At 57.4% G+C, this 20,274-nt stretch overlaps 1 protein-coding gene across 7 annotated transcripts in view; it reads left to right on the forward strand.

The window, feature by feature from the left end:
- The window catches only part of LRSAM1 (leucine rich repeat and sterile alpha motif containing 1), a 28,104-nt gene extending 11,531 nt beyond the window's left edge, over positions 1–16,573 (forward strand). For 6 of the 7 annotated variants that reach the window (XM_040606631.1, XM_040606630.1, XM_040606629.1 and 3 more), the window contains 17 exons: positions 1,451–1,541; positions 2,320–2,450; positions 3,104–3,133; positions 4,160–4,282; positions 4,371–4,510; positions 4,968–5,012; positions 6,042–6,112; positions 6,875–6,974; positions 7,878–7,965; positions 8,438–8,512; positions 10,173–10,253; positions 12,395–12,490; positions 13,065–13,163; positions 13,922–14,053; positions 14,471–14,552; positions 14,801–14,949; positions 15,445–16,573. In XM_040606631.1, coding sequence (XP_040462565.1) covers positions 1,451–1,541; positions 2,320–2,450; positions 3,104–3,133; positions 4,160–4,282; positions 4,371–4,510; positions 4,968–5,012; positions 6,042–6,112; positions 6,875–6,974; positions 7,878–7,965; positions 8,438–8,512; positions 10,173–10,253; positions 12,395–12,490; positions 13,065–13,163; positions 13,922–14,053; positions 14,471–14,552; positions 14,801–14,949; positions 15,445–15,570 — 1,659 coding nt within the window. In that variant the 3' untranslated portion in view covers positions 15,571–16,573. The remainder of the gene's footprint in view (positions 1–1,450; positions 1,542–2,319; positions 2,451–3,103; positions 3,134–4,159; positions 4,283–4,370; positions 4,511–4,967; positions 5,013–6,041; positions 6,113–6,874; positions 6,975–7,877; positions 7,966–8,437; positions 8,513–10,172; positions 10,254–12,394; positions 12,491–13,064; positions 13,164–13,921; positions 14,054–14,470; positions 14,553–14,800; positions 14,950–15,444) is intronic. The other variant, XM_040606633.1, reaches the window with a different exon arrangement.
- Positions 16,574–20,274: the final 3,701 nt, after the last annotated feature.

The raw sequence follows: 20,274 nt of genomic DNA on the forward strand, positions 1-20,274 counted from the left end.
GGAGTGAACCTCCAGGTGTTGCTGCCAGGGCTGTCTGAGAGCACAGACCGTGCCCATGGGCTCCAGTCGGCTCAGCCGCTTCCCACCCAGGTTGATTCTAAATGAGCGGTGGGATATTTCCCATGAGGATTTTTTGCCTCTGTTGCCGTGACAGATCTGTGACTCATTGTCAGCCTCCGGGGGTTTCTGGCTCCCCGGAGTGCATGTCCAAAATGGGACAAGCATCGAGATTTTTATGGATGTGTCACCTGCCTGCCAAAGTCATCGGTACTAAACGGTGCCAACGTCAGACACGGGGGCTGACTCAGCCACCAGCACGGAGGATGCAGATAAATGCTTCTCCGTCCTGAACACCAAACCTTGGGCTTCTTTTGCGGTCAGTCTCGGAGATCAGGGCTCTGTGCAGCTTGCTCCCCTGTGCTTGGTAAAGCGGTTCCTTTCCTGGCCTTCCTGCTCTGCCCTTCCCTACAAGAGGCAACGTTAGGTCCTTTTGGTGGTCACGGTAAGACAAACCAGCAAGTGCTCCTTCCACTCGTTCTTTGTGGTACTCCTCCCTGTGCCCTTCGCATCGCCATCCCTTCCACGCATCATGCGTAACGGCGCCAGCACATTGAAATGTAGTGGAGTAATGGAAATAAAATGGAAAATTTCTGTAGTTGGGACATGCTGTGCCCTCTTGTACTTAAACACAAAGTAGATTGTTGGAAGAAGGGTTCGCCGGAGTCAAGAAGATGCTCAATATGAGTTATGCATCTTGCTCAACTTTATTAGTTTCTAACGCTGCTTATATAGAACCGATACACATGCGTATTTGTAAAGCAGGAATAGAATTGGTTAGTAGTCTCTAAACGCGCGCGGTTCTCACGCCCCTAATTATCATGACTAAGATAAGCGTTCTATCCATGTAGCTAATTGTGTTGCTGTGCTTCAGCCTTGTAGTTTGTTACTCCCTATTTTCCCATACCGCTCCCTATCTCTCTTGGCCCTGCACCTGCTTTCCCAGCAGCTGTAGCTTGTTACAGCCACGGCCTGTTGGCACAACATCATTACTTGGTCTCAGGATTCACGAATAGCTCAAGGCCACCTTTCTTGTTAACTTCAGCACAGCAACTTCAGCACAATTCTGATTACAGGCCTATTCTAATACCGGGCCTGGATTGTGCAGATCTTCAGAGATTCTAAGGCCACGCTTCTGCTGCCATTCTTCTACAGTAGATGTGTCTGCCTGGGGGGGATGTTTCAAAGGTCCCAAATAAGGGACCACAAAGTCACCTCTGAAAGCTGTCAAACGCCCAGCAGGAAGTCGATACAACCTCATGTTTGTGTCAGGATTTAGGGTAGCATGAAGTGATACCACTCCGTAAGCAAAATTCTGGGGAGCTGCAAGGATAGCTCAGTTGGACTCTGGGCCATCAGAATAACCTGGAGCTCTGTGTGTTCTCTCTTGGAGACGCTGACCCTGGATGCCTCTTCCATGACGTACCCACCACCTGACATTTGCAGTGCCGGTACAGAGTCCATTCAGCAGTTCCTCTGCAAAGGTAAGCACGAGGAGCCTGTGGGTGGTAGTGAGAACCTGGGGGACCACGCTGTGCTCCCACCAGGTGCTGTGGCACGTTCCAAGTTTGCATTTACAAAGGACAAACATCAGATCGGCTCTGCCTGGGGTGGTCCCTGGCGCTCTGCACACGTGGCAGGCTGCTCAGGGGGTCAGGTATTTTCTCCAGCAGGAGGATTAGGCGTTGTCCGGGTATGGATGCCTTGGGACAAAGACTCAGGAGTCACTTGAGGTCCCTTCTATCCACTTTTTCTACGAGGAAGAACCTGGGGCTTGTAGACTGATAGGTTACTAAGAGAGATATAACCAGATGGAAATCTCAGAGGACAAAGATAACGTACTGTGGGTTTCAGATGCTGTATTTAATACAGACGGGAAGGTTTGGCAGAGGTTTCACGCAGGAGAAGCACCTTGCCAGATGTTGGGCTAATCCCTGAAATAAAAGGATGCTCAGAACTTACTGTAGCACGAGCGGGAGCGTTTGCAGCCCTGCAGAAGTCGGCACGCCTGTGCCCACGTGAAGGAAGCGTGTCTCCCTGAGCACAGGGTAACTCTGATCATCCTCCTGGTGGGCTTGGGGCAGCACTATCTCCTCTTGGAGCTCCTTGCCTGAGCTGGAGGAGCTCTGGTGGGCACCCATCTGCCCGCAGGGCGAGGGGGCACAGCCGGCAGCGCTCCTCCACACCAGCCAGCCCCCAGCCATGCTGCCAGGGAGGTCTTTAAGCACCAAATGTTCTTGTTTTGTGTCTGGTACCTTCCAGAGTGTGGAATTGCCTACTACCCTCCCTCGCAGTATCTGCTCCCTGCGCCAGGGAGTGATGGAGGAGGAACGTCGGTGGATGGGATGGACAGGGCAGTGCAGAAATACCTGGAGGAGGAGAGTGAGTGGCAGGTGAGGCTGCACCGCCTGTGAAGTTGTACGAGAGGGGTTTGGATTTGTCTCTCGACTCTTATCAATGGATCTTACAGCACTTGGGGCAGTCACCTTCCCTCCCACCCCGGGACGTGTCTTTTGGGATCAAGAGAGCATCAGTGCCCAGAACCAGGCATAGCACGGTGGGCATGGGTGGCTCGTCTCCTTCCTGGGCGTTAGGGATGGTGTTACTGCTGCGGGCTGCTGGAAGACACACCACAAAGCACTGTCCCATCCTGGAAAGCAACGATGCAGTCCAGGGACAGGGTGACAGTGTGATGCGGTGTGACATGGTAACGCCAGTATTTCTGGGGGGACAGCAAACTGCAGAAGAAGCTTGTGATTCCCAGCCAAGTGCTAGACATGTTCAGCCCTACCTGGGAAAGGTGAGGTTGGGCATTAATTAGGATAAGCTGTGCTCATTCCTGTGCTGTTTGGCAAGTAGAGAGTAAATTTCTTTGTCCCTCGAGAAGCATGAATGGCCGGACTTGGTGCCTGTGTTAGTCTTCTTGTGTCTTTGGCTGATGTCTTTACTCAGTTAGAGGAAGATATAATGTGGGCTAATAATATGTAAAAAAAAAAAAAATACTGCCTCTGGGAGTAAATGTCTGCTGATATTGCTTATTTTTCAGAACAAATTCTTGGATTATGAGAAGAGGAAGGTAAGGATGAACGCCTGCAAATGCTTTGTCTGCACTGTAGGTCCGCCTCAATTTCTTGTTTTCCATCCCTTTATCTGTTTTTTCAGCCAAGGCTGAATACTTTGAGAACTGAATTCTTGCAGAAAAAACCCCAAAGCCGCTCAGTCCTCCTGCAGGAGACAGTGAGAGCGTGGGGGAATCTGTGACTGACTCGCCTGACGAGCTGCACTTCGAGTGAGCGGTTCCAGTTTAAATCGCTCCGTGTTTGCAGAGTTGGAGCTGGGGGCTTTCACACCAGGCGGCTTTTTTTCTTGCCTCCCCGTGCTGAGAGCTCGGCTGGTTTTTCACGTAAGGCGGGCAGATGTGTGAGCAGTCCGTGCACACAGTGCTCAGTCTGTCCCTGTCCCACACTCCAGCCCCTCCGTGACTGCTCCCTTGGCTCTCTGGCTCCCAGAGCTACTGCTCCAGCTCTCTCCTAGCATTCCTTCTTTCTGTCCTCCGCTCCCCTCACCTGGCTGCGTTTTCAGTTTTACTTTTTTCATTTCACTGCTCGGTGTCTCTTCCCTCGTGCAAGGCTCACTTGGAGATAAGCAGAAGCTCCCGTCCTGTGGTTGACTCTGCCTTTGGCTGGAGCTGCTCGGAGCTGGCTGCTGCCTTCACCCTTGTCCTGAGCCAGGGGTGTCCCCTGGCCCCCCGGGAGGGGACACAGCTTCCCGCTGGGCTTTCCGCCGGGTGTTCGCACGGGCTGTTGCAGTTGTAGGGGTTGATGCCCAAGGACTTTGGCTTCGTGACTGTGAAATGAGCGGTGGGGAGTTTGCAGACTCATAAAGAGAGCAGCAGCTTCTTCTTCACAATTTTGGGGTTCCTAAGGAGAGAAGGTTTCCACTCCCTAGCCAAGCCTCCTGTTTGCCATTGGGCTTGCTTTCTCCTCAGGAGGGTTACTCTGCCTTGTTTTACATTTTTGCCAGAATTTGTTCTTGTTTGGGAAGGAGCGGAGCCAGCAGCCTGTTGATCTCTGGCATTCATCTTTCTTCTTGCTCCTCTCAGGAAAAAAAAATGCAGGAGAAGCTGGAGTTTGAGCGGCGCCTGAACATGGGGCAAAGAGAACACGCGCTGCTCGTTCAGCAGATCAACAGCCAGAAGGATGAGATGCTGCAGACCGTGAGAGAGGTGGGTCTCCTCTGGACCGGTCCCGTATGAGATGCTGCCTTTCCTCAGCTGACCGCTGTCTCCCTGGTTCTCTCTTGCTCTGGCTTAGGACCAGCTGCGGCTGGAGGAGGGTCTGACAAAGCACCAGCGCTGTCTGGAGGGGGAGCGCCTGAAGCTGTTGCAGCAGCTGAAGCAAGCGGAGCAGGGCATTGCCAGCCGTATCCAGAAGCTGCTAGAGGACAACCAGAGGTAGGGTCCCAGGGTGTCTTGCAATGATCCCTGTCCCTTGGAGGCTCGTGTTATTTTATCCCGTTCTGAGCGGTTCGTTTTGCCCTTTCCCAGTGTTACGGAGCTGGTCAGGATAGATGTCTCTAGGAGGTGCCTTAGCTGTTGAATTCCCAACGTCCCATTTCAAGGAAGTGGGATTTGATCATGCAACCTTAAAAAACTGTGTTTCACACATAAGTGTGCTGTTGGAGTTTTGCAGTGCTGTGGAAAAAATGTGAATTACCCATGGAAGGTAGATATTTGAAGGTACCACAGCTGGATCTGCTGGCTCTCCTGCCGGGCCGGTGCTGACGCGAGGTCACCAGCCTGCTAAAGCTGCTCCTGGTGCACGAGAAGCAAAGCCTTGTCCTGCCCACTGTGGGAGCAGGAGGTTGCCCTGCTCAGCTTATTGAAAACCTCTTCTTTTATCTTTTCTTAGGCAAAAACAAAGTTCAGACATTCTGAAATCCTTGGAGAACGAGAGGTGAGTCTCCCTGAAATGAGCTCTTGTAGAAAAGGGGCGAGAAGCTGGAAGGAGGGCTGGGACCTCCTGTTCAGAGCCACCAGTCTGAATCCACCTTAAGTCAGGGGAGGTTCATCTCATCCCTGCAGCTGGTTCTGGTCGGTGTCAGAGGCAGGACACCGGGCTAGATGTGTCTGGTCTTACCCAGTCTGGCAAACCCAACAGGACGGTGATTTTACCTCTTGTTCATCTCTGCATGGTCAGAGCATCCTCCTGGCTGAGGAGTCTGGCAACAAAACCCTGTGTCCCACTGCCGAGGACCAACAGACCAACTACATCTGTTGGGAAGCAAGGCATTTATGAACACAGTCCAGTAATTTGTACATTTTGGAGGAACTGAGAGCAACGCTGCCGTTCAGCCAACACTCTGCGCTGGCTTTGCCACCAAAAGGGGTTGTCCCCTCTCTCCCCTGCCTATATGCCGCCCCCTCCCTCCAGCCCACTGTGCTGTGGCTCAGTAAATGGGATGGGGACACTGACCTGGCTGGAAATAATCCCTTTGCATGTCAGAGAGTTTTCCAGCCACACCAGTTCCTGGTCTGTTAGGTGGCGTTGTGTGTGTTTGTGCCGGGATGAGGGCAGGGGAGGTAGGAATGGAGGCCAGGTGGCTGCTGTCGGTGGCACTGCTCACGTAGGTCGGCTTTACAGTGCTCATCAAGCTTCAGGAGGAAGGAAAGCAAAAACAGGGACAGACGTTTGCTGAGAGTGTATACATGTTGCGTAGATGTGTTTCTCAGAAGGATCAGCTTTCCAGTCGAAGAAGTAATTGTCTCCATGATTTTCAGCAAAATTGTTGTTGTCTCCCATAGACTTAGAGGTTCCTTACCAAGGAAGCACTGAGACTTTTGTGCCGCTGGGATGCACGTGGCTTTCCGAGCAGGTGGCGGGGTGGATCTGCCCAGCCTCTAGGCTCTGAGCTGGGTGAGCAGGAGAGAAGGGAGAGGGTGCTTGTTCGAAGGAGCGGCTGAATTGTTCTTGGTTGTTTGGCAGAATAAGGATGGAACAGCTGATGGCAATAACACAGGAGGAGACGGAGCATCTACGCAGAAGGGAAGTGGCCGGTAAGTCCAGACAACTCTTTGGGGTGGTCAGGTGCAAGCAAAGACCCGGTTCCCCTGGAGATGTGCTGAATCGGTGACAGCCACACGGGAGGTGCTTTGTCAGGCACACGTTCTTGGCGTGTTCCTTGGTGCGGTGGAGCAGAGCGGCAGGGGGTAGCGCTGCATGTGTCCCACAGCCGACCCACCTCCAGCTGACTGCTGCTTCTCCTTGAGGTGCAGGCTGTGCTCCCTGTGAAGCTACAGCGTCACACACGGTGTTTGTGAGGCTGGGTGTAAGCACACAAAGTGCTTTGTACTTCAGAGGTACCAAACAGACGTTAGCTGGTGGGGTTTGTGAGACGGTGGTGGGGGAATGGTGCTGGGGAGCCTTTTCTGCCCGTGGTGACCATGAACAGATCTACTGGGGTCTCAAGGGAGATAGATGGTGGGTGTGTTGCCACCGCGAGGACGGATTACTCACAGGGGGACAGGCAGAGCTGCACCCGTCTGAGGGTGGGTAAGCAGGAACCGGGCTCCTCTGAGCACTGGAGAGGTGCAAGCCCAGGCAGAGCGGAGTTTGCTCAGGTAATTCCACTATAAATCGTTACGGTTCTTGCAGCTGAGTGAATCTGCTCTGAAATAAGGAAATGGACAAAGCAGGGTCAGGCTGGAAATGAGGGAGAAGGCACTGTTAGTTGCAAGTGCTTGTAGCAGTGGTGGCACATGGGTGCCTCTTCTAGACACCCACTTCTGGCGCAGACTGACGGCCCTTCTGTCTCCCAGCTGCCATGCAACAAATGCTGGCCGAGAGCTACAAGAACAAGCTCATCCAAATGACCTACGAGTCTCGTCGGCAAGACCTGGTCAACCAGGCATGCTCCAGGTATGGTGGGAGGTGTCTGGGGCTGGTGGCACTGTTGTAAAGTCGCTTTTTTTCCAGCAGTTCCCAGTGTAATTCCCATAGATACACCCAGGAACTCCTGCAGCTGCTGGAATGCGGCTGTGTAAGAGCAGGTGACCACACAATTCAAAGAAACCATCAAACCTGATTCAGTGAACTGCCTTCTGGCCACAAGAATATGCATGTTAATCACACTTTGGATGAACTATCACTTTTTTACGCTGTTTATTTTACTTTGAACATTCTGCTAAATATGGAGGATGAAATTAGACTGGTCTTCCCGTTGTGTTAGCCAGTTCAGTATCAAACTCTAGCAGAGAATTCCTTTCCTCACCTCCTAGGGTTGTCTCAAGGGTGCTGTTTGTATCTAAGTAGGACTTACTGCATTGCTATAGGTACAGAGAGCATTCTGGCTTGCTCTGTTTACAACAAGGTGAGAAACTATAATCTGGCATTGAACAGAAACAGCCTTGCGTGCCTGTGAGCTGCCCGACAGCGGGCAGCCAAGGTCCTGCCTGCGTGTGCGGGCAAGGTATGGCCACGTTGGCTGGATCTCCTCCATCAGCACGCCCTTCCCGGCGCAGAGTACCAACCGCGAGTTCTCACCACCTGAGCAGCTCGCTGAGGCTTGTCTGGACTTCAGGCTGTGCACATGCAGCCAGCGGTGCTTCTGCTCTGGCTTGGTCTGTGGGGCAGGTTTGGTTTGGCTGCGGGGAAGGAGGTGTTAAATCTGTCAGGCTTCAGCTGCGCAGCGCCATGGCCCTCGGCCCTTGTTCGTTAACCAGTGTCTCCATTCCTGGATTCCCTGTTGCCCGTTTTCCCTCTTTTTTGCACCAAGAGTCTCAGACCCAGCAGTAACTCCATGGCAAATCCATCTTCTTGCAGCCTAGCAGAGATGGATCAGAAGTTCCAGCAAATCCTGGCTTGGCAACAGCTGGATCAGAACAAAGCTGTCAGCCAGATCTTGCAGCAGGTAGGCAAGGGAGCCAAAGGCTGGCGGGGGGATCGAGGGAAAGCGACTGCACGCAAAAGCGGGATCAAGAGTGGATCACAGGAGCAATGGTGGTTGGGCTGGGCTGCGTGCGAAAGTTATTTTAACGCTGTGTGCTGAACTGTGAGAGTCTCTGGTAGGGATGAACCTGAGGGCTCTGCAGCTCATTTTCAGAAGCGCTGGGCAGCCGTGCCCTGTTGCACAGCCTGGGTGCTCAGTGCTGCTGAAAAACAGAGCGGAGTTCATACAAAGCGTTCAAAATGCGTGTTTGAAGGACATCGAGTATAACTCCTGTGTCTGTCTGTAAAGTGGGTTTTACCTTTTGGGGCTCCGGGATGTAATCATGATGCTGTTGCAAGCACTGTTCATGAGCTGCTGCAAGGGCGCAGAGTTGCTGAGCCCTTTTGCAGCTACATCAACAACCCCACTAAGCAGGATTTTGCCTGTCCCTTAGATTGAGATGCAGAAAGCTGCCTTCGAAGCTCTCCAAGTGAAGAAGGATCTTATGCACAGGCAGATCAGGAACCAGGTGAGTCAGAGGAAAGAGCAACCAGCTACTCAGCTCATACCGCCGCTCGGTGAGACACTTCCAAGGAAGATCGAGGTGCTGTGAGCGTAGAGCAGAGCTGGTGTATGGCTAAGAGCTCTGCAACCAAGCGTTGAGCTGTGCCGGTTAAACCACAGTCTCCCAGCTCCATAGGAGGGTGTGTGGATGCAGGTTTTACGTTCGTGGAAGCAATGGAATTGCCATTGCTTCAATCTTCTCAGCGCTAATGGGGATGAAGTGCTGGAGAGTGGTCACTAGAGGACAGACCGGCATTGTCTCTGTGGGGGTGATGGGCGAGCACAAGGGCAGTTTCCTTCAGGCTGTGTACTTAGCAGGGCTGCTGTTTCCCCATGAGTCTGCTGCATCTCCATCCAGCACATCAGAACTGCACCTTGAGCCATAAGTTCACCTTTTCTTTCCCATGCTCAGCCTGCCTCTGAGCTCCATTCTGCAGAAGGCACAATGCGATAGTTGGGGCGGGGGAGCAAGAGCTGATGCAGAAAGTCATAGTGGATGGTGCCCAAAGATGGGAAAGTAGCAATGGTTGGTGCCCAAGGGTGGGAAAGTGGTGGTGGCTGGTACCCGAGGATGGGAAGGTGATGGTGGCTGGTACCCGAGGATGGGAAGGTGGTGGTGGCTGGTACCCGAGGATGGGAAGGTGGTGGTGGCTGATGCACAAAGATGGGTGGCTTGTTTCTGGCACAGTGCTCCAGAATCTTCCCTCTCCTGATCTGAAACTACCAGAAAGATCTCAGTTCAGGAGTTGGTGGATAAGCTTAAGGGGTTGGATCTACTGAGTCACCCAGTGACTAGCCTCTGCTAGAAGCCTGTGGATTGTGCATGGAGAACCCAGGAGATAAGCCTAACGACTCTCCATTGCTTGAGTTCACTTGCACTTGCTCTGTAAGCAAAGAGTGGTTGTTCCACGATACCATGGCTGGACCTTTTATGGGTGAAATCCAGCCCACCCCAGCAGCACCCTGCAGGGCAGCGAAGGGGCAGGAGCCCTGGGTGCCGCCTGCTGCAGAGCCCTGGTGTTGGCAGGAATTTCGTGGTTGGGGGCACACATTAAGCAGCGTGGCCTGGGGATGGTGGATGGCCTGGGGATGGTGGGTGGCCTTGGGATGGTGGGTGGCCTGGCAGATATGTGAGCTGGGCTCTCATTTTGGCTTTGCTGTGGGATCTCGGGCAACTTACTTCACCTCTCTGTGTCTCAGTTGCCCCACCTGAAAGAGCATGTATCATTATGGGATTTGCTGGAGCATCTAGGAACCAGGACCCTTCCCCAGTTCATCTGCAGTTTGAGCAGCAGTGCCGGGAGGACTTTGACAATCAGTTGCTGCCTTCCAGAGTGGCTACAAAAGGCCAGGCTGAACAAACTGGCTGCAGTGTGCTTCTAGACTTGAACAGAAGGTGCTTAGAGTAGAGAGACAATTAGAGAGCAGGTGACACAGCTCCTCAAGCTAAAGATGAAGAGCATCCCTAAGAGCGTGCATCACGGCAGGGCATCAGCAGGTTCCCCAGACTTCTGGGCAGCTCTGCAGTGCCATCCCTCCCAGGGCAGCGGTTAGACCTCTATTTAAAAGAGCATAAACTAAAGTCTTTTCAAATGTCAGTAAAAAATGTTTCATCTTCTGTTTAGATTAAATTAATAGAAACAGAGTTATTGCAGCTGACACAGCTGGAGTTAAAGAGGCAAGAACTGGACACAGAGACGCTGCAGGTATGTAGGGCGCTGGGGCTGCCCCGCCACCCTCTCTCTGCTCTGGGATCGCAAAAGCTCCACTTGCTTCTTTTGCTCCTTGCAGTTTCCAGACGGTTTTATGATTAGTCAGAAGGGTACTTGCCCGCAGGACACCACAAAACCCTCTTTGTTGTTGTAACGTGGGAACATTGCTGCTGCTCCTAAACATCCCGGTGCATTTTCAGGGGAGAGACAAACCAGCCGGCCCTGGTAGCAATGGGCAGTTCCAGGTTTGCTGGGTGGGGAAGGATTTTGTGATCCAGTTGTTGGCATCGCATGTCTTCTTGCCTTTCTGTGTTGCGTTTTATTTTTAAATACCCGCCAGTGATGGCTGTCAGCTCTCCCCCTTCATTTCTAAGCCTTGACTCCCAGGCTGCGCTGCCCCACCATCCCACCGTTCAACGGGCTGATTTCATCCGCAGTCACACATGGAGGAACGTCGAGCTTGGCTTAAGCAGCTTGGCTTTAACTTTTGTTGTTACGCCTTTGCATCAGCTGTTTTCTTGTGTGTGCTGTTTGCCAGGTTAGGTCACCTGTTTAGTCAGGCTGGAATCGGTAGCAAACAGCGCGTACTTTCCGAGAGCAGCGCACGCAGCAGGCTGGTATGCGTTGATTTACGACAGGGTTACCTCCGAGCCCTGCGCTGGACACGTTGAAGTGTCAGCTTTGGGTTATGCTACCTCAGCTCTGCAGCTCCTCCGTACAGCGCTGGGGACCACCCAACGTTCCTGCAGGGATGGCCAAGGAACCCCAGGCAGATGTAGTTCACGTGGCACTGGACTTGGGTGGTTCCAGTTAGTGAGCAGCACAGGAGCTCCAGGGCAGGGCAGAAACCCAGGCTCAGCCCTGGTACCCACCTGCAGCCCAGCAGGCAGCACACTACATTTGCAGCTTCATCACTGGATGCTAAGAAACCAGGGATCCACGTCTTCATCCATCTGCAGCCCACGGGCTCCCTGTGGGGGCTGTGGCAGTGCCCACGCAGCGCTTTGGCAGAAGCTTTTCTGCAGTTGTGCCTCATCCCTCCTGTGCCGCAGGCAGCTGCTTCCCCCCGCCCCCCCCCCAGGATACAGGTGCTGTAGTAACGAACTTAAAAAATTATTGGAAAGTGGGAACAGCCAAAGACGCCCTGCGAAAGGGAGGTGCTTACACAAGTTTCTCGCAGGGTCAGTCGGGGAGAGAGCGATGCTGGCGGGGTGTCCACAGTGTGGGCTCATCTCAAGGGTAGCCAAAGCTGCCTGGGTTTCTTGGCTGGAGCAGCTCCCACGCGTCATTACTTGTCCCTCTCACCTCGGCTGGGGTTCTGATGCTTCCTAGATGAGCTAATGGTGGGCTGTGCCTGTGAGAGACTGTCCTCCTGCTTAAACACCCCGGGTAGGGTCCAGGTGCCGCTCAGGGAAGGTTTCCCCACACTCCTTGAGGAGGTCAGCCTTCTAGCAGCATCCTTATCCCTTTTTTTCCATGGACATCTGCAGTCCCTGTGGCTGATGACTGCTGGCTTCTGCTCAGGTAACGGTCCTCCCAGCTGCTATGAGCAAGCTGGGACAGGACCACGCAGAGATGCCACAGGTCTGACATCCCTGCGGTTATCAGCCTCCTCCTTTCCCAGCGGTGTGGCTGCAGCGATGCCTTACCTTGCCCTGGTACCCGGTGGTGCCTGGTGCGAGACCCCGGTGAAAGCAAGCTGCCCAAAGGCACGGGGAGCTCACTCCTGGCCTCCCCCGCGTGCCTGCAGGCTTCTAGACCTCCTGTCAGGTGGTCCTTAGCTGGGGAGGGGGACTGCGAACACTTGTGGTGCCACCGCCTGAACTGATGGAGTGATGCAGAGCTGCTGCAGCCAGCGCGGTCTGGGGGTGCCCGGGGTGTGCTGGGGGGGGGGGCAGGTAGGGGATAATGGCAGAAACGGGTTCGGCTGGGGTCTGCCATGCCAGCTACTGGGGGGATCCCAGCTACTGGGGGGCTCCAGGCTGTCTGCTCGGCTGGGCTGAGTGGAGCCCAGAGCTTCCCCCTCTGATGTGAGCATTTTGGGTACGGTAAGTGCTTTGCTGGACGTGGGGGCAGGGTGGTTGCTGGCAGCCGGGTGGTGCGGGGATGGGGGTGCCAGAGTCCTTCCCTTGCAGGGGGTGATCGCAGAGCAACGGCAAGCGCTTGGCTACCTGCTGCAGCAGCTGCTCAAAGAAAAGAAGCAAAGGGAAGAAGAACTGCGACAGATACTGGTAATGGAGGCTTCTCACTGGGTGCTGTAGATGAGGAAGCACTGGGCTGACTGCGGGGAGAGTCTGGTGGTCCGCAGGGGCATAAAGGGGAGCAGAGGAAGGCTTGGAGTTGTGTCCAGCTCCAGAGACTTAATTTAACTTCAGAAAGTGCTAATGAGAGCTCTTGGGGACGCAGTTAGTGGCACTCGCCGCTGCAGCATGAGGCACCATCGCCATCAGTCTTCCCCGTCAGAAGAGCTGTAGGGGGATGAACGCGAGCCCGCCTCGGTCCTGCGTGTGGGCTTGTCATCCCAGAGACCTGCAGGCTCTCCTGAGCGTCAGGAGACCAGGCTCCAGCATCTGGGGCAATGTGAGCGGAGGGGCTGCACAGCCCTAGGCTGGCTGGGGGGGAGGGGGCGTCAGGGTGGGGCCAGCCCGCAGAGGGTCAGGAATGCCCGCCTGGCCGTAGGTGTGCCTGTCACAGCGCTCTGAGCTGGCCCTCTGCGGGTTCCCCCCTACACGTCCCACTCGAGCATCCCTAAATACCGCTTGCGACGTTGCCTCGGGCTGTTGAAGGAACGAGTTTCTTTTTCAGCTGGAAATGGAGGCAAAGAGCGAAACCAAACAGGAGAACTACTGGCTGATCCAGTACCAGCGCCTGCTGAACCAGAAGCCCCTCTCCCTCAAACTCCAGGTCGCTGCCGCAGTTGATGCTTTCACCGTCGCTCTGCTTTGCTCTGCAGTTGGGGGGAGTGCGGGCAGCCCTGCCTGGGCCCGCCGGCGCAGCTAAGGCAGGGAGTGGGGGGGGGCACAGACCCCTCGCGCAGGGTGACAAGCCGGCGCAGCCCCCGGGGTGCAATGAAGCCATCGTGGCACCCAGCGGCCCCCCTGTTGTTCCTGTGCAGTGGAGGTTGTGGGGAGCTGCCATCCCACCATCACGCTGCTCGGCAGGAGCAAAGGGCTCCACGTGCCTTCCAGGCAGGGCTTTTTGTTCCAGCTAAACGCCCAAACGCCCCTGCCTGGCTCCCCAAATTCCCCTGCAAATCCCCCCGAGTGCAGCAGCTCCTGTCGTTCCTGCCCCGACGTCCTGAGCCGGGACTCTGCCGCTAAAATACTCACGGGGGTGGCCCAGGGATGGAGCTGGGCTCTGCCCGTGCTGCAGCTCCAGTTTGCAAAGCAGATGCTCTTGCAGACACCGGCTGCCAAAACACGGTCTGTTCCGTCCTTCCCAAAATGGTCTGTTCCGTCCTTCCCAAAACACGGCATTTGGAATTGTGCTCGTAGAATTGTCGCTCCTGCTGCTGGGCTTTCGGGCTGTAGTGTCTTCAGGGGTGCAGAACGCCCCGGAGCGGGGCAGAGGGCAGGAATGAGCACGGTGCCCGCTCTTGCTGCTGCCTGTCCCCGTGCCTTTCCCCGAGAGCGAAGTCTGGGAGCTCACTTTGTGTTTTGCAGGAGGAGGGCTTGGAGCGGCAGCTGGTGAACCTTTTAATTGAGCTGTCTGCTGAACAGTACGTGCCAGTCTTTGCACACCATCGAATATCCTTGCAAGCGCTCAGCACCATGACTGCCGGTGACCTGGAAAAGGTACGAGACAGCAGATAAACAGTGCAGGGTGACACCGGCTGAACGTGCCCTTGCTCCGAGCTGGGCTGTGCCCGTGGCGGGGCTGGCGGGAGGGAGTGTTGGTGCTCCTGGTGTGTCACCCCCCAGCAAGGAGAGGTGCCGCTGCTGCTCTGTGCCCCGTCCCAGCCAGCAGCAGCTCTCCCAGGGCGCTTGCAGGGTGAGCTGTAGCTTGGCTTTGGCCTTCGGCATCCTGCAAATGCTCTTTGTAGTAGAAATGGCACCAGGGCAATCCCCTTACCTGGCTTTGACGCCTGATGGAGGTGCTTCCCTTGGCATGGCCAGGTCCTGCCAGCGAGGCCCAAGAGTTTGCAGTGTCCCCTGCAGGACACGAGTCCCCTTTCCCCTCCGGGAGCTAACCGCCCTCCCCTTGCACCACAGATCGGCGTGACGGAGGCTGGCCTGCAGCGTGCCATCCTCAAGCGAGCTCAGGAGGTGCTGGCTGTGGCCAGGACAATCCCAGGTACCGCTAGTTCTTCTCTGCCTGGTCTCTGACGTATTTTACACTCGCAGCAGGTACCTGAGCCTTGCGTGGGGAGATACGCAGGGCCAGGCTGCGCTGTCAAGCTGCTCCCAATATATGTAAAAAAATACGACTTTCTGATGTAACGGAGCGCAAGCGCCTACCTGCTTGCAGCCATCCCGTGCATGGTGGGTGGGCGGGAGCTGGACGGCTCTCCTGGTGCTCAGACCTCCTGCTTGTGGTTGCAGAGCTGCTGAGGACGGTGAGCGAGGAGGTCCCTGCTGCCCCGGAGCCCAGCGCTCCCTTCGAGGAGCTGCTGAGCCCTGTGGTCCCGACGGCTCCACCGCTGCAGTGGGATGAGAAGAAGTCAGAGTGCGTTGTCTGCATGGAGCAGGAGGTGAGACCCTAGCAGCGGTGCGGTGCTGGAGCAGGGGGTGGGGTGAGGGCAGCATCCAGCACGTCCCCCCGTATCTGTACCCCCAGCCTGGCCCTGGGCCATGCCTGGGTGCTCATCCCTCCAGCTCCCCAGCACAGCCTGGCTCAGGCATGAAAGCAGAGAAGGAGGCAGGGCTCCTCATGGGCTTGGGAAGGACCTTGCCGAGCTCCTGAGCCCGTCTGTGCACGCAGCAGCTGTGGGGAGCATTCGCAGGGCTGCCCTGCCCCGTGTCCTGCCCTCGGGCCCTTTGCGCTCGCTGTCTGTGCAGCGCAGCCCCTCGCATGCGCCCAGCCCCATGCCTGGGGATGGAGATGGGGGTGCAGGGTCTGCCTCCCGTGCGGTGACACCCCCTGGCTGATCCCCATCTCCTCCAGCCTGGTTTCCTCCCACGTGGTGCTGGGATGAGCGTTCTGGGACAGCAACAGCCTCTGTGCCCTCTCCTGTCTCTTCCCCCAGACCCAGATGATTTTCCTGCCCTGCGGCCACGTCTGCTGCTGCCAGACCTGCTGCGAGCGGCTGCGCACTTGCCCCCTGTGCCGCAAGGACATCGCCCAGCGCATCCGCATCTTCCACAGCGGCTAGGCAGGGCGGCGGGAGGTGAGGCTGCCGGCACTGCCTCCGGCACACCTGCCCAGACCCACGGCCCTGCTTACTCCGTGTCAGTATTAAGCAGACACTCGCCCAGCATGACCAGCACTGCCCTCCCCGTGCACGGCCCCCGGCTGGCTGCACCCAGGGGTCTCAGCAGCCGCCGTGTTCCCCGATGGCTTCTCAGCCTCTGCCTTGGGTTCCTTCTTCATCTGCGTCCTCCCCTCCTGCCTGCCCGCCCAGCATCCTTTTGCCTGGGGGCACTGCGTGATGGAACTGGGGGCACCCATGGCCCCTCCTCTCTGGCTCATGTATTTGCCTTCAGAAACAGCCCTGGCTCAGCAGGGACACAGTCGGTGCCATCTCTGAAGCCGCTGTGACCTCGCAGCTCCTGCGCTGTGGCCAGGGCACTGCTGCGCTCCTGCGCTGTTGCCCAGAGGTGGGCGACTCTCCTGCGGGAGGATTCAGCTGGGGCGTGTGATGCTGTGGAGTGCTGATGGTGCCTTGACCCTTGGTCATGCCAGAGGCCTGGGGCTTCTGCTCTGGCGACCCCTGGCAGTGTGTTAGGGGCTGCAGCCACGGGCAGCGGGTGCCAGAGCAGAGCAAGGAGCTCCCCCACCCCTAATTCGTGCTCCTGTGGTAGGGGAAAGTCTGCAACAGCCCCAGCTCCAGGACTCAGCGTGGGGGGATCCAGCGTGGCCGGAGGAGCCCAGTGCCATCCCTCATCCCAAAAAACACGTGTTGGGAGCAGAAAACCTTGCTGCCGCCCAACAGCCTGCACGAGTCCGGCACTGAGCGGGTGGGCTGGGGCTGTGCCCAGTGCAGCTCTGCATTGCCTCTGTGTATTGGCGTGCAGGTCGTTCTCCATCGTCATTAATAAGTAACGAGCCCAGCGTTGTCTTTTTGTCTCTTGACCTTGAAGTATAAAATGCAGAGATAAGCCCGGTCCCACCGCAGCCCTTCCCCCGGGAGAAGCTATTAAAAGCAGCTGGTTTCTGCTGGTGGTTTTTTGCTGCCTTCTTCCTTCTGGAGGGGGAGGACGCTTGAAAGCCAGGGGCTCCAGAGCAGTGGCAGAGCCGCCACGTGCCTGGCTGTCCCGGTGTCACCTCCTCCTCTCCCGCGTCAAACCAGGAAGAATTTGAGGATCTTGGACTCCTGCGAGGATGTTGCTCACTGCAGAGCAGCTCTGGGGACATCCAGGCAGCGGGAGACCTTGGACCTTCCACTGGGCTCACCTCACATGTGCCATGACTGTGCAGAGCATCCCAGCGGGGCACGTGGTGGCCTCGGGGAGGTGGCCAGTGCAGTGCTGCATGCCACCAGCAGTCCTGGGATACGTGTGGCAGCGGCAGAGCCAGGCCTGGATCTGTGTGGCCCTGGCTGAGCCCTTTGGGGACAGCCGCTGGGAACATTTCCCTGCTGCAGCCTCTGCCTCCACGTTGAGGTACTGCTGCGCATTGGAGCCAGCAGGTCCCATCCAGGGACTTGCCGGGTGCTTGGGTGGGGACCTGGCAAGGGACACACACACAAAGCAGCTGGTGGTTGGGTACAGCAAGGGGAACCCTGGAAAAGACGCCCAGATGAGGGCAGGAAGGGTCTAGGAGGGGCTGACGTGCTCCCCCTCGCCTGGGCAGGGTGCGGGCAGCGGAGGTGCTTGGCATCCCGCAGGATGAGGAAGGAGGACGGCGTCAGGTGCCAACCTGCCAAGGGATGAAGCACGGCGAGGCAGCGGGGAGGGTGGTGGGTCCCAGGCATCTGCAGAGCCCCAGCCCCGCAGGGAGCCCTGCCTCGCACCCCGCTCCCCCAGGGACCACACTGAGAGCCCCGCGTGTCCGGCTGGGGAGGGGGGAGAGACACCCCAGTTCTGCCGGCCGCCCCCAGACCTGCTCAGCAGCAGCAAAGCCGCAAACTGTCCCCTCCAGCCCAGCCCAGCCTGCGCCTGCCGGCCGCCTTTGCAGCCCAGGCTGTGCTGGGGGCGGGGGGGGGGGAGTAATGAGTGACAGGAGCACCGGGCAAGGTCCGCTGCGAACCCGTAAATAAGTGCCTGCAGCATCGGCAGTGCCGGGGTGCCCTTCGTCCCCAGCGCCACCACAGCCCCACGTACCTGCGGGGCCAACCCTGCTCAGCCGTGTACTGGGACACCACAACAGCTGCAGCATCACCTGGGAGCCTGGGGACCACCAGCTTGTTCCCACGTAGTGACGCCCTGTGTCACCCCAAGCTGTGCTCAGGCATTTTCAGAGACTGGGAAAAAAAGAATTAAAAAAGAATTAAAAAAAAAATGCATCCTTGCCTTTTGCCCACATCCAGCCTCAAGCAGCGCAGGGGCCGTGGTGGTCCGCAGCCACCCTTTGCCCGCGGTGGTTCATCTCCTGTGCCAGGCGACACGTACATCCAGGTCCGGTGTGGAATGGATGCACAGTGGGGCCGTTGTCCCCCACTGGTGAGCTCATCCTAAAAAAAATCCCAGAAACCCCCCACACATGGGGAAATATCGAGAATATAGCGGATCTGTAGAAGGGAAGGGAAAAGCAAGGTTTGTTTTGGGGCAACACGTGCTGCTGAGGAGGAACGTGCCGGTCCAGCGGCCACCAGGCGCCCTGGGGCCAGACTGAAGTTCAGTGGGGGGGGTGGCCACGCCGCCCCCCCTGCCTGCCTGGGCACGGCCACCGTCCCCCTCCTGCCTTCAAAAGCGGGGCCGGCCCGGCTGTGCTCGCCCGCAGCACCATGGTGGTGGGGCCGGAGAGCGGCGGGGAGTGCGGGATCTGCTACGAGGCGTATTGGGGTGCCGGGGGGGGCCGAGCCCCCCAGCAGCTGCCCTGCCGCCATTCCCTCTGCCTGAGCTGCCTGCGCAAGCTGGTGTGCCGCGCCGCTGCCGTCGCCTTCATCAGCTGCCCCTTCTGCAGGATGGTGACGCTGGTGCCTGAGCTGGCTCCGGGTGGTCCTGGGGCGATGCCGGCCTCGGGGACCCTGCGAGGGGAGGAGGAGGGGGGCAGCAGTGCCCCCCCAAACGCCCACCAAGCCTCGGCGCGCTCTGTGGCGGTGTCATGCACGGCTCACACCCCCGTCTTCGCAGTGAGCAGCACGGTGTCCCCCTGCGGCCTTCGCCGTGGCTCCGAGGTGCCAGGCACCCTCGTGCTGGGGGTGCCAGGACGGGGGCTGCTGCTGGACACGCAGCCCCCCCTCGCCTCCATGGAGAACCTGCGCCTCGGCTTCGCTGCTGGCATCCTCATCCTCATCGTCTCCACCTTCTTCCTGCTCGTCTTCCTCAAGTAGGTCTGGATGGGGCAGAGGGGCTCCTGTCCCACACCGCAGCCCCCGCCGCCCCCGGAGCAGCCAGGATGGACCCAGCAGCGGGTCAGGGACTGTTCGGGCCACGGGTGGCTCAGCCCCGGCGAGGCAGGCAGGGAGGGGGCCAAGGCCAGGGCTCAGCACCTCCCAGGATCCAGCCCAGGCATGCAGGACGCTCTCAGCTGCCTCGCGCACGAGCCCCGAGGCATCAGACTCTTTAAAAATTAACTTATTGCAGCGCTCTCCTTCACCCCCCGCGGCCTGGCTCTGTTTGTGTTGTGTTCGTATTCCCGGTACCTCTGGACCCCGCGGCGGCAGCTCGGCAGGAGTCGCAGCGTGGGGCCACACGTGCTTCCCGGTGTGGTAGTCCCGGAGGCTGGAAAATCCCCTCGGCTGCGCTTCAGTCCACCTCATCAGGCAGCGAGGACGGGGTGAAAGGGGACGGGAAAGGTGCCATAGTGCTTTTCTGTGGGTGAAACTGTTCAAAAGCAATTAAAAAAAGCCCTTTCCCCTTAGAAGAGAGCCCGGAGTGGCGCACGTGGCAGCTGGGGAAGGGCACAGCCCCACACAGACGTGGGACATTAAAGGCAGATGTGGCCCCAGCACCGTCTCCAGTGGTTTTTCTGTGCATCCCGGGCAGGGAGAGCTCTGCACCGAGAACAACGCGCTGCCTCTGCTCCCGGCGGGCAGGGAAGGGGCTGGGCGATGACCAGGGCCCAGGCATGGAGCTGGGGGTTCAACTCCGGGGTGTCGAGCCCCAGCTCCATCCAACAACACCCCCTCAGCCACAAACCAGCACCCAGGAGCAGACACAGCCCCCCTGCAGCCTGCCTCTCCTCATGGCCTGGCACCCGTGGCTGCCACAGCCTGCTGTCCCCTCCCGAAGCCCAGATCTTCCTCATGTTCACCCCTCCCTCACCCAAGGGTGCAGAGAACAAACGTGGTTTTTATTTTAGGTCCCGAGACTAAGCCAGAAAAAAAACCACCCAAGGTACAGGGAGACGCCAAGGTGGGGAAGTAGTTGCGTTACCTGCTGTGCCTGCTTTTTAAAGGACAAGCTTCAAATCTCTTGCACCCCAAATCTTTTGCACCCCAAGCCATGCCCAGAGCAGACGGGCACAGCAGAGCTGCTAGGACACTGCCGGAGCGGGCAGCCTCCTGCACCCGCAGAGCCAACTTAGGAGGGACCGCACTGCTGCGAGCCCTTGTGATGCCCGAGGTCCCTCTCCCCTGAAGCCCCGTGGAGAAGCAGGGGAGTGACCCTTGCCTGCGTCACCACTGGCTTTTGCACTTCAGCTTCTCGCACAACGCGACAGCCACAGTCACAGCACAAAGGGACCTCCCCTCCTCTCCCAGGAGAGGGGTTTAACAGCAAAAACACTCCCCAGAAGAGTTTCCAGATCAAGT

This window comes from Falco naumanni, chromosome 9 (genome assembly GCF_017639655.2).
Source record: "Falco naumanni isolate bFalNau1 chromosome 9, bFalNau1.pat, whole genome shotgun sequence".
In the NCBI taxonomy this organism is placed as follows: Eukaryota; Metazoa; Chordata; class Aves; order Falconiformes; family Falconidae; genus Falco; species Falco naumanni.